Consider the following 13,794-nt stretch of genomic DNA (forward strand, 5'->3'; position numbering starts at 1 on the left):
GTCAAATGGCCCCCAGGGGGCCAGTCATTCTGAGGCGTCACGCACTTGGGTTGCGGAGGTCAGACCCTCTCAGGGAGATCAAAGTGATTTTCCGTCCGCGTAGGAGACGTGGGTTTGACCTCTCTGTAAAGTTCTCGCGGATAACTGGCAGGCATAAAGCAGCTGAGGGGAACGGATGTCATTTTTCGACATGAACTTGCGTGTTGCAAAGCTTTTCTGGTGGAGGTCGTGGAAAGTTTACAGGTCACCTGGTGGGGGTCACGGAAAGTTTAAAGGTCACCAGATTGCCACTCGGATTGGTTGATGTGCGGCCAAGCCGCGGGGCAACCAAGGACACGTGACATGGCCTGCCTTAGCGACACGGCTCCCTGCCCCGCATCCTATCCAATCAGATCTGCAGATTGGCCGTGACGTCAGGCAAGGCAGGCTTGATAAACCGGTCCTCGCAGCTGCCGTTGCCCTTCCTTCTGAGCTGTGGGGGAGGCGAGACACTCCGACATGGCTGAGCCGCGGTCCGCCCACACTTCGGAGGAGATCGTGGACACCGGGGAGCCCAAAGAAGCCGAGTGCAAGAGCCCAGAGCAGAAGACGCCGAAGCAGAAGACACCCGTGCGCCGCCAACGCCGCCGCCGCCGCCCAGCAGACGACTTCGCCAGTTTCGCCACTTACTTCCGCAGGGTGCTGAAGCGGGTGCACACAGGCCTGAGCCTCTCGCAGGAGGCCGTGAGCGTCATGGATTCGATCGTTAAGGACATCTTCGAGCGCATCGCCAGCGAGGCCGCGCGCCTGGCCCGCTCCAAAAAGCGCGTCACCATCACCTACGAAGACATCCAGACCTCGGTGTGCCTGCTGCTGCCTGGGAAGATCGGCAAGTTTGCCGTGTCCAAGGGCACTAACGCTCTCATCAAGTACATCTTGTGCGAATGAGCTGCCTCAGGACCACCTGAGCATCGCAAGCCAAAGGCTCTTTTCAGAGCCACTCACTTGGCGGGAAAAGACCTGTAGCACTGAAAAGTCCGAGCCACTCTGGTTTGTCGACCTGTGCCACTCTATTCATCCTTAAAGCGTTTCTTCCCTGAGGGAAACATTATGAACCTTATCAACTCCACTTGAGTGTACGTCTGTAGAGCCATGGGTTCCATGGAAACCCGTGCATTTTTCTTAATCATACTGCACGTCCTCCCTTCCTAAATGGTCATTTCTATTAGTTATATCTCTAGGTCAGCCTTTTTAGGGATCTTTACTGCCAAAGTTATCTCCCTAACAATTTAATTTGCCTTTTTAGGTTGTCATTCTTCCCCGTGGATGTAGCAGTATCATCCAGGATTTTTAATGTGTGAAATAGGGACAGAGAAAGTTCGGTAGCAGATATAAAAATCAAACTTGCCCATTCACACTCCTTCAACATACTTCAAATCTCAATGCCATTCAATACATGAAATAATAGGACCCAAACACAGCGTAAAAGAGATAAAGCAAATTTTCTAGACTCACTGGGTGACTCAAGCGCCATACCTATGGAAATTTCTCTTCTACCTAATTTATAATGATCTGATGCTATTTTTTTGCACCCATAACTTTTCACTTTTGAAGCCAGAGTCTTCACTGAAGTGCAATTTTGCACAGATGCTGGGAGCGTCCGATGAGACCAGCTGCAACCACAGTCTCCACTAGCAGCAGCCAGTGAGGGACTCGCACCCCTTGGGGGCACAGCAATTGGCCCAAAGTGTGGTGGGGTGACCAGGACCGAAATTATAAGAGGCTCCCTGTGATACTCGGCCTGCAGATTGAGGGAGAAGCAGGTGTGATAGTGTCCCTGAAGGTTTTCCTTCAACGACTTGCATTTAACCATGGGGATTTAAGTCTAGGCCTCCCGATCTGGTAGTGAGACATGTCTCTATCTCCTGGCATCAAAATAAGAGGGGGATGTCGGCCAATTAAGCGAACTAAGATGCCTCCTTCCTCGACCTCAGATGATTTCAGTGTTAATGCTTATGATGATATTAATTTAATTTAATATGCATTATGTTTTCTTCCTGGTGCATTGTCTTCTTTTTCTTTCGTTTCTCTGTAGGTATGTTGCTGAATTTCAAAGTACTCAGTGATTTTCCAATTCCTTTCCTTTTAATTTAATTTCTAGCTTCGTACATTGGTGGAGGGAGCACCCACTGTGGGATTTCAATCCTTTGAAACTTACTGTGGGTTTTCATTAGAACTCAGGGTGTCATCATATTTTAAAGGGCTCATTTTGCACCTTGTAATTGCACAACAAGGAAAAGCTGAACAGCACAGGGAACTATTTTCATTATTTTGTAGAAATTTTAAACAGAGTGTCTTCTATAAAACTGTTAAATCACTATGTTGTAAATCCAAAACAAATATATAATATTGGCACAACTATACTTCAATAAATATGTTTAAAAAAAAAAACTTTTCAGTACCCGTTGATTTGGATGTACGAAGCTGTGATGAACGTAACTCTCAGTCAAATCATGAGCTAAAACCTAGAGAAACTACAGAAATCCAACTTTTTCTTGAACCCACGTTTAGTGCTTTCTCTAGGTCAGCATTTATAGCGTTCTGTAAGGTTGAAATTAGCTTTGTATCACTTTCATTTCCCATTTTCTTCTCCTTCTCCCGCGAGTGCACTATGGACAATTTCAGAAGTATCTTGTGTGTGATATGCAATAGATAGATGAAGCGAGGGAGCAGACACAGCCATCAACTACCCCTGTTATATTTTTCAAAGTATCCCAGTTTAAGCATACATTGAACTATACAAATGGGGACTGGTGTTTAGTACAGAAATTGCAAAACACAAGTTTTCAGACACATTTCACTTTTCTAAGTCCGTGGTGTTTGAAATTACTTTTCAAGTCCTTTCAGAGGTAGCCAGTCAATTCTTCTCAGGCAGACAATCTTTTGATATTTTAAAACACGCATTTTTCATGACCGGCGATTTTAGATCCATTGAAGAGTGTCCAGTGAGAGCAGCTCAAGCTCCTGGCTCTGCTGTTCCAGACAATGGGGGACTGGCAGCCTGTGAGCCAGTCATTGGCTCAAAGTGTGGTCCAGTGAGCAGAACTGAACACATCATTGCCTTTCTATAAAAATCAGCCTAGAGATTAAGGGGGAGGGGTCTGTGACAATTTGCCTGTTCTTTTTGATTCCTTACTTAGACTGAACCCAGGGGATTTAAGGACGTGAATCCAGGCAGATCCTCTGTTCAGCGTTGGAATCAATTTCGAGAAGGATTAGGAGCAATATCAGAAGTGAGATGTCCACTTTGCCCTCCAGTGGTTTGAATGTTCATATTCATGTTTGGATGCATATATTTTCTTTTCCATCGTTTTTTCTTCATGGCCCATGAAGATTACTTTTCCATTTTCATTGGTATCATTTTTCTATAAATGTATTGCTGAATTTCAAAGAAGTTGCCGGTTTTCTATTACTTTTCTTCTTAAACAGATTTCTAGCTTCCAGAATCTATGGAGAGAGAACACACTGTGGGATTTCAGTCCTTTGAAATGTATCACGGTTTGCCCAAAAGCCCAGTATTTAATCATGACGGTTAAGTGTTTCATTTGGGCTTTAAAATAAGATGTAGTTAGGTGAAGTAAGACAGAAAGAGGAAGAAAAGTACCATATGAGATCGCTCATATGAGGAATCTAAAAAGGAAAACAAACATTAATACAAAACAGAAAGAGACTCTTAGGCATAAAATACAATCTTGTGGTTGCCAAAGGGGCGGGGGGTGGGAAGGGACAGACTGAGATTTTAAAATGCAGAATCGATTAAAAAAGTATACTGTATACTTCAGGGAAATATATACAAGATCTTGTGGTAACTCACAGCGAAGAAATAAAATGTGACAATGAATATATATATATATATATGTATGTTCGTGTATAACTGAAAAATTGTGCTCTACACTAGAATTTGACACAACATTGTAAAATGTCTATCACTCAATAAAAAATGTAAAAAAAAAAATAAGATGCAGTTATAACCTTTTTGACTAGGATGTACAAACTTGTAATCGATGTCTCTCTCTCTCTCTCAACCAGATAAGGAGACATAGCTATTTGAACTAGGAAATTCAATACGTTTCTTGGGCCCATTTCTCAGAGAGACCAAACACAAAGTATTCGACCTTGGACAGAGCTCAAGCATAAAATAGGGTGCAGGACAGGACACTAGGGAGATTTCACAAACGGTTGCAAGCTTCAAGGGGGCCAATGTTACATCCAGAGCTCTTGTTGAGGTCAAGAGAAGCGGGATTAAGGCAAATAAGCCCCCTCATGTGGTTCACAACTTATTGTAATCTGAAAACTTAAAAATTCATATAAAAGGAATTGGTAAAAAAAAAAAAAAAAAGCTCACTGCACAAGTTGTCTTTAAAATTAACTGAAAAATAAGAGCTTACATTTTTGTGTAGCAACTCTAAATTTCTGAAGTCAAAACACCTTGCAGAGCCAAATGCATTTTCTGAGAAATACGTGTGGATTAGTTAGAAAGCAGCTAACTGCAGAAAAATCACTAAATTTCTACCGTGCTAATGGTTGCGGCTTCAAAATCCAAGTTTTTTTTTTTTTTTTTAATATGACGCTAAGATGTACCACCAGTCATTTTTGCATGCTGCTACCTAAGCTATCTTATCACGTAAGAAGTAACTCTAAGAAATCTAACACATCAGGCTACTGTTATCTTGCTTTGAGGGGGGTATGTTTGTAAATTCAGACATGAAATAAGAGCGTTAGTGAAACACGGCACAAATGCTGCATAATGGGTCTGCAGAGTGAAGACTGAAGGCGCAAGGGTGAGTGGCACCTATAAAATCGAGAAAGTAAAAGAAAAATGGAATTTTGGGTATGCGTGTGAAGATGGGGACGGGGAACGTGGGATCGTGATTATTCCCTTCAGTGGGTGAATCGGAAAGCATGGCACCCAGAGCACAATCGCGATCTAACGCTGTTGTTTATGCAAAGGTGAACTTGAGTGAAAGGAATCGCAGCTTAATCAACAAATTATAAAGATCAACGCATGGGACACAGTATTGATAGGACCGATATATGCCGTTCGAACTCTTTTCTCCACTACCCACATTATGGAATTCGCTTATGCCTTGGATCCGAACACAGCAAACGAATAACTAAATCAAAAAGTTCAAGGAGAAAATTCTGTTACAGACTCGAATCTACCCGGAAGAAACTTAATTTTCTAACTAAAGGTACTACGCAGACTTGTTCAGGACACCTCTTGCAACTCTTTTCCAGGCTTTACTGTTCTGCTATTGAAACCGCAAACCTTCGTCTTATGAGGCTCGGATGATTCGAGGTCCAATCAGAGAAGCTCAAACACCACTCGGCTCGGAGTCAGCCAATGAGAGACCGGCACCGGAGAGCCACAGCCATTGGTCCGATGTGCAAGCCGGTTTCCTGGGCTGAACAAGCAAGTGCCTTGCTGGGATGCTCAGCCTTGAGCGGGTATCAGGTACGATTATTAGGCTGCTCTTTGTTTCTTTGCTTGATTGACTGTATGATTCTAATGGGGATCACTTAAGACTGTTCTCTTTGCTGCCTACAAAATATACACTTTGCTGATGTGCAAATGCCAGAGCTTGGCTTTCTCGAACAACACGAAACTAATGTCTCCTGCATGCGGAGGCTGGAAGTCCACATCAAGGTGTCAGCTTCTTTGTTGCCTTCAGCCTCATGTGAAGAAAGCAGCTGTTCCAGGCCTCTCTCCTTGGCTTGTAGAGATGGCAGAGACATCCCTGTACCGGTTCCCATTTTCCCGCCTCCGTGATTTAATAGTGGAAACAGCTGGCCCACAAAGCCCTGAGTCAGCAATGCCCAAAGCCAGCAAGGTAGCAAGGCACTTCCCAACTGCTTCCTAGCAACTTCCCATCGCAACTCAGAGCCGCGTTATCTCTGCCGCCTCACTAATGGGAGGCTCCGGAGGGAAAGGTCATCCACCCTTATCTCATTGTCAGCCCTAAGCAAACAGATCGGGCCAAGGCAGCCAGGAGAGCATGTCCATACAGCTGTTGGGCACCAAATCGTACCCCCACCCCTCGAGTTGCCTGACAGCATGAATCTCAGCACTGAGAATAATCATAGCCTCCATTCCTTGGGCCCTCTGTCTGTATTATCTCACCGAATCCTCGCAACAATCTTGTAGGTCCTATTCTACAGAGGGGGAACCTGGGGCTCAGAGAGGACAAGTCGCTTACCCAAAGCACCACAGCACGTAAGGGACACGGCTAGAGTGTGAACCCAGGTCCAATCCGACTGCCAATCCTGTCCCTAATCACTCGTGCTGTAAAGCCTCGTCTCACTAGCTCACAGCAGTTACAGGACCCAAACAGACACTATCCCCATGCTGTGTCTCTTTCCCCTGTTCATGCAGCCTCTCGACACTGTCTCCAGAAAACAAAGGCACCAGAACTCTGAAGAGAACAAATCATGAAAAGGATGGTGCACTCTCATATTCCCACTAAGCTTTGCGCTCTGCAAATTCCCAAGCCCCAAGAGATATCCTCACTCTCTCCCCACTTCTTTTCCCCTTAAATGGTATCCACACACCCTGGTTTTGCTGTTGTCCCAGCACAATTATTCACAGTGGCCCTTTCACTCTTCAAAGGGTCTGCATGGATTGGACAAGAGAACGTACGATCCCCTTACCTATGAAGAGGCCAAGCAGGCTCACACATCAGGGCTTTTTGCGAGGCTCACACACCTGTTGGGCCATGATCTGCAGCTCCCCTGAGTGAGGGTGGAGTTCGACCAGGGAGGAGTAGGATGGAGTAAGGAATAAACAAACTATAAGTGAGCTTTGGAGGACATTCTCACTACATTCCAGTTGTTGGTCCTGGAGTGGTCAAGAAACAGGGGTAGAGGAATGCTTGGAATGCAGAACTTCCCTTGTTGGGAGCAAGTGGGGTTGAGCACAGCTGCCTTCTCAGCACAGCTGTGCCTCAAATCTGAGGCGTGCAGAGCGTTGGAGACTCAGATAGGAACAGCTGAAAGAAAGGTTACTTATTAGGTCAAGCCCACTCCCCTAGCCCCTGTTTTGCCTTAAACCACAGTGCAGGGCCCAGCTAAGTGCTGGGCCTGGGCTGCTTCTGGGAAAGTGACGCTCCCAAGACGCAGTATGGCTTAGGGGACAGTTGAAGGAAGCAAGGGACCAAGGAAGCAGACGTCATGATAAATCAGAGCTCTATCATACTGGTGATTGTGCTCTTGAGTCTGCATAGGAAAGGACCTAAATAATGGCCAAGGAAACCTACCCAGGAGGAAGGGATTTGCTTCCCAGAATTCTAGCGTGATCTAATAGCGGAAAATCTATTACTGTGATTTATATGAGCAAACGAAACATTAAAAATCATGTTAATTTCGAAAGTTGCTAAGATGGCTTAAGTGAATATTTGATATATGTCATGTTGCCTAAAATGCTCAGAAATCAAAGATGTTATTGGGAACACAAAGGCCACAAATGAAAGCTCTAGATCGCGTTTGTTGATGCAATGCTACTGTCATTCTTATTAGAGTGAGGAAGATGATGGGAAAGCTTCCTATCGACACTATGATTTCCAAGTCTTGCTGAATATTAGATAGTGAGTTTGAAAAAGCTTAAAACCACTGAAAAGGAGGCTATTTTCAATTCCTCTACTGGCACCACAAATCCCTAAAAATCTAGACCCCTTTTTGGCCTCAAGACAACTTTACACATCTAAAAATCAATAGGGACCCAAAGATCTTTTTTTTGTGTGTGTTTATATATAGTTGTATATATCTGTCTCTATATATTTAGTGAAGTATAGTCAGTTTACCATGTTGTGTCAATTTCTGGTGTGCAGCATAATACTTCAGTCATACATGAACATACCTATATTCGTGTTCTATCTTTTTCACCATATGTTAGGACCCAAAGATCTTTTACGTGCATTATAACAGCCAATATTTCTTCTACAAAACATCACAAATGAAATATTCATTCTTTTTTTTAAATCGTTTAAAACTATAATAAAAACTCATTACATCATGTTAACATAGACTACAAAATGAAATGAAAAATAACTTTTCTGAAAAGTGGAGAGAAGATTGACATTACTTTAGGCATTTGAAAATCTCCTTAATATACGGCCCAACAGAATCCAGAGGGATTCACATACGTGCTTCTGCACTGTGTGACCATCTGAGAAAAAAGGACTTGTGGAAAAAGCCACTGTACCCTCGTGAGAGAATCAGAGTGTAAAAGGTATCAGCAAAAGAAAATAAAGGGGCAAAACCCACAAAGGGGCCTGCAAGACCTCCCAGGTAGGGCCATTGCCTTACCACGTTTGCGCTTCTATAAAACGGCTTGCTTCTAGGTAAATGAAACTTACCCCCAAAATCCCTTTGGTTCCCAAAAGCCCACTCCTGGTTGGTCCATTTCTAACACCTCATTTGCATATGGCATGAGTTTAATCGAAACCAAAAACCATATAAAAGCCTGTGTAAACCTACAGACGTGGTCCAGAGCCGGGAGTGTTAACTCCTCTGGGTCCGCCAGCATAATAAACCAGAGTTCTCCAACCCTCCGAGTGTCGCTTGGTCTCTGGATGGGATTCAGGTTTCTGTAACAAAAACACCCCCTTAAAGGTTGACCTAAGGAAAGAACTAACAGATACAACAGTTTAGGAACGTGATGAAATGCAGCGTAGTTAAGCAAAATTCATATTTCCTGGAAGAAATTGCGCTAAAATCATACCTTCAAATAGAATTGAAATTTGGATTTGTTTTCTCCCCATAAAAATGTTTTTAAACATCAAAGAATGCTACCAGTCAAAGCTCTGGTGTACATCCCACTAAAACTCAAGGAAATTGTTTTAATAATCTTGAAGGGCAAGGTATCCCATCCCTAACCCACCCCGCAATCTCCCAGGCTGAACATAGAATAAAGATTCCTTTTGATTCAGCCCAGGACAACTGTTGACACTTTCAGTCAATGGCCGTGCCTCAGGGGTAGCAGGGTTTTCTTTGGCTGAGCCGGTCCAGATTGACGCTTGGGCTGCTCTGCACGCATCCAGCTTCCCGACAATACCGAGTTGCAAGTCGAGAACTTTTCCGTGTTCAAACACAAGAGACCGTGCTCTGGAGAGAAGAAAAAAAAAAAAAAACCAAAGGATAAATCTGACCCAGTCAGACTAGTACCTTCATTTCCCCCCACCTTGGGTAGGTACTGTTTCCTGAACAGTTCGGTTTAATGATTTCAGTACTGTGTTTGGGTCCTCGCTTATGTCTGCAAATGATTTCCACGACACGAGTAATGTTGAAGAAGCTTGAATGGGGGTACCTTTGTCCTATTGCTTCTCTTTTCTCTGAGTTGATGATTATCATTTGCTATTTAAGCCATAAGCCCTTTCCCTTAGTTTGACACTACAGTAAAGCACCCTGCTAGATCATGACTGCTCACTAGGTGCCCTTTCCCCTTAATCACTTTCTGAAGTGAGTAAGCACATGTACTTATTTGGCCTCATCGTCTTCAACACCAGACCCCGTCGTTCCTGTCTTCCTTCGATTCCCAGGGCGTCAGTCGCCCTTGAGCTCCCAGTCTTCACAACCCAGTCACGGTGCATCTTGAACATTGTTTAATACTGCTCCTGTTTGATTTCTGAATTTACAGGTGCACAACCTCCAAGCACAATTAAAGATATCTTAGTGTTGTAAGTTTCCTGAAATGACTACTCACAGAAGTCAGTGTGTATGAGACTAGTGTGCAAGAACGAGTTCGAGAAAGATTTCTCTATGTCACACGTGCAAACACTGTCAATTTGAAGTTGCAACGCTGAGTGTGATAGAAAATAAACGACTTACTCAAAGTGCTGTGTTTTCAAACTGGCCCATAATGCTGTCTTTGAAAATGCACAGAGCTTTACCAAGAGCTCTTCTCATCCAAACTTTAGTTCCCAAGTCACCACACAAACTGAGTTACTTGCAGGTGATTGGGTGGTAGTTTTTCCTAGTCTCTTTGGGAATCAAATTCCTTTTGCCAAATATTTTCATGAGATGTTTCTGATCTTCAAGAATAAAAATAATTACTATTCCATTCAAAGGTTCATTTCTTCCAAACTCTTAGGCTAAGGATCCGAAAGACAGTTCTTCAGGGGTAATGGCCCATCAGAGTTCTCCTACATTGGTTGGGAAAACAAGAAGAGCTTTCCAGGCCTCCTCCATCAGGCAATTTGCCTCCCACCTCCAGAGGCACAGAAATCAGAGTATTTCGTTTCTCTCTCATGTCCTGCCTTGCTTGCTCTCTCTTTTTTCCTGAGCCTGTGGGGTTCTGGAAATGTTTAAGTAGGCTTTCTCTTTTGTCTCTCCTAGATGGTGCTGTCCCTCCTCTCAGGTCCTGAAGAAAAGTTTTGATTTCTGTAGTTTGTCCATATTTTGTCTCACGGCTTGGCTGAGAGTCACATCCTTTTCAGGGCTCTCCAGCCTAATCAATAGGGACATTTACACCCGCTTTAAAAACTGTAAAAGGAAGAGGAAATAAAACTGAATAAATATTGGTGTTTGCAGCAAAAATAGTGCATTCATAGGGAAAAATGAAAGAGCATGTTCTCTCTTCACAAAGATGGAAAGTCAGGAATTTTGTTAAAAAAATGAATAAAATTATTCACTGTTCAAATAACTGAGGTAAATTGCATGAGAAGGGTCACCTTATTTTCCCATGAGTAGTCACCAGTGTCCTCTCCCTTTTTTCTTTATGAGTATGTAAAACATGGCTTATGAGCCAACATCGGTATTGACACACAGAGAAGAGACCTGTAAACTGTTCATTTTGAAGTGGTGTGATATGAACCGTACCAGGGGCCATGAAGAAAGAGAGGAAGGCTACATGAGAATTCACACAAACACCACCAAGACCAGGAGGAGCATTCAGATGGCACAGAGGTACATGATAAGTAATACATGCTGCTTTAATCCACTAAGTTTTGAGGTGGTTTACCAGGCAGCAATAGCTAAAACATGGTACACTATTTAAAAAACTCAAAACTTTCTGGATTGCTCAGGGAATTGGAGGCTTTGATGAATCAGAAAATCTCTTCAAGTAGGACTTCCCGTTCATAGTCTATGCTTATATGTGTTGCAAGGCTTTAAACCTGGAACTACTCCTCCTAGTGAACACGACACCAGCATTTAAGTGTGAGAAGAATCAGTGTCCTCTTATACTGGAAGAATCAGGAGATAGGCTCACTCAAAATTCGTATCTCCTGTGGGTTGAATTCTTTTCCCCTAAAACTCACACGCTGAAGTCCTAAACCTTACGACCTCATACACGATCTGCTATGGAGATAGGATCTTTATTGGCGGAATCAAGGGAACATATACTCATTACATGGGCCCAAATGCAAAATGACTTGTGCCCATATATAAAGGGGCAATGGGGACACCGAGACTCGCACGGAGGGGGGAAAATAGGAACTGGTACAGGGAGGTCTCTGCCATGTCTACAAGCCAAGGAGAGAGGCCTGGAACAGCTGCTTTCTTCACATGAGGCTGAAGGCAACAAAGAAGCTGACACCTTGATGTGGACTTCCAGCCTCCGCATGCAGGAGACATTAGTTTCGTGTTGTTCGAGAAAGCCAAGCTCTGGCATTTTGCACATCAGCAAAGTGTATATTTTGTAGGCAGCAAAGAGAACAGTCTTAAGTGATCCCCATTAGAATCATACAGTCAATCAAGCAAAGAAACAAAGAGCAGCCAAATAATCGTACCTGATACCCGCTCAAGGCTGAGCATCCCAGCAAGGCACTTGCTTGTTCAGCCCAGGAAACCGGCTTGCACATCGGACCAATGGCTGTGGCTCTCCGGTGCCGGTCTCTCATTGGCTGACTCCGAGCCGAGTGGTGTTTGAGCTTCTCTGATTGGACCTCGCATCATCCGAGCCTCATATCACGAAGGTTTGCGGTTTCAGTAGCGGAAGAGTAAAGCCTGGAAAAAAGTTGCAAGAGGTGTCTTGAACAAGTCAGCCTGGTACCTTCAGTTAGAAAGTTAAGTTTCTTCCGGGTAGATTCGAGTCTGTAACAGAATTTTCTCCTTGAACTTTTTGATTTCGTTATTCGTTTGCTGTGTTCGGATCCAAGGCATAAGCGAATTCCATAATGTGGGTAATGGAGAAATGAGTTCGAATGGCATATATCGGTCCTATCAATACTGTGTCCCATGCGTTGATCTTTCTAATTTGTTGATTAAGCTGCGATTCCTTTCGCTGAAGTTCAGCTTTGCATAAATAACATCATTAGGTCTCGATTGTTCTCTGGGAGCCATGCTTTCCGATTCACCCACTGAAGGGAATAATCACGATCCCAGGTTCCCCGTCCCCATCTTCACACGCATACACAAAATTCCATTTTTCCTTTACTTTCTCGATTTTATAGGTGCCACTCACCCTTGCGCCCTCAGTCTTCACTCTCCAGACCCATTATGCAGCATTTATACCGTGTTTCACTAATGCTCTTATTTCATTTCTGAGTTTACAAACGCATCTGTCCCCCCAAGCAAGATAACACGGTCTCAGTGTATTAGATTTCTTCGAATTATTTTTACATGGTACCATAAGTAAGGGACCAGCATGCAAAAATAACTTTGGTGATATATCTCTGCATCATATTGAAAAACACTTGGATTTAAAGCTGCAGCCATTAGCATGATACAAATTAGGTGATTTTGTGAAGTCAGCTCTTCCCTAGCTAGGCTACATTTCTTTATGTTAAAATGCATTTGGTTCTGTAAGGTGTTTTGACTTCAGAAATTTTCTCCTGTGTTGACAACAATTTTCAGTTTCTATGCAAAAATGTAAGCACTAAATTTTGCTGCAGATTATAATGACAACTTGTGCAGCAAGCTCCTTTTCTCAAATCCTTTTAATTAATTTTTAGCACTCCAGAATAATATAAGTAATGAACCACCTGAGAGGCCGCATTTACCTTAATCCCCCTTCTTTTGAACTCAAGAAGAGGTCTGGATGTAATATTGGCCTCCTTCATGCTTGCAGTATTTTGTGAAATCTCTCTAGTGTCCTGTCCTGCACCCTATTTTACACTTCAGCTCTCTCCAGGTAGAAAACTTTGTTTTTGGTCTCTCTGAAGAATGGGCCCAAGAAATGTTTTGAATTTCCTAGTTCATATAGCTATTGTTTCTGTATCTGGCTGAGATAGAAATATCCTTTATAAATTTCTACATCCTAGTCAAAAGGGTTATACCCACATCTTATTTTAAATGCCCAAATAAACACTTAACCGTCATGATGAAATACTGGGCTTTAGGGCAAACTGTGGTACATTGGAGAGGACTGAAATCCCACAGTGTGTTCTCTCTCCACAGATGTTGGAAGCTAGAAATCTGTTTAAAAACAAAAGTAATAGAAAACTGGCAACTTCTTTGAAATTCAGCAATACATTTATAGAAAAACGATACCAATAAAAATCGAAAAGTAATCTTCACGGGCCATGAAGGACAAACGATGGAAAAGAAAACATATGCATCCCAACATGAATATGAACATTCAAACCACTGGAGGGCAAAGGGGACATCTCACTTCTGATATTGCTCCTAATCCTGCTCTAAATTGATGCCAACGCTGAACACAGGATCTGCCTGGATTCATGTCCTTAAATCCCCAGGATTCAATCCAAGTAAGGAACCAAAAAGATCATGCAAATTACCACAGTTCCTTCCCCCTTAATCTCTAGGCTGATTTTTATAGAAAGGCTATGATGTGTTCAGTTCTGCTCACTGGACCACACT

The 13,794-nt window shown here is 43.1% G+C and overlaps 1 protein-coding gene across 1 annotated transcript; it reads left to right on the plus strand.

The window, feature by feature from the left end:
* Positions 1-498: 498 nt before the first annotated feature.
* Positions 499-927, plus strand: LOC116661880 (histone H2B type F-M-like). Its single transcript, XM_032474698.1, has one exon. It carries the CDS (start codon positions 499-501, stop codon positions 925-927), a length of 429 nt encoding a protein of 142 aa, XP_032330589.1.
* Positions 928-13,794: the final 12,867 nt, after the last annotated feature.

This window comes from Camelus ferus, chromosome X (assembly GCF_009834535.1).
Source record: "Camelus ferus isolate YT-003-E chromosome X, BCGSAC_Cfer_1.0, whole genome shotgun sequence".
Taxonomy (NCBI): Eukaryota; Metazoa; Chordata; class Mammalia; order Artiodactyla; family Camelidae; genus Camelus; species Camelus ferus.

Bases quoted from the DNA above. Each gene is read 5' to 3' on its own strand.
- LOC116661880 (XM_032474698.1), top strand. From the start codon at position 499: ATGGCTGAGCCGCGGTCCGCCCACACTTCGGAGGAGATCGTGGACACC.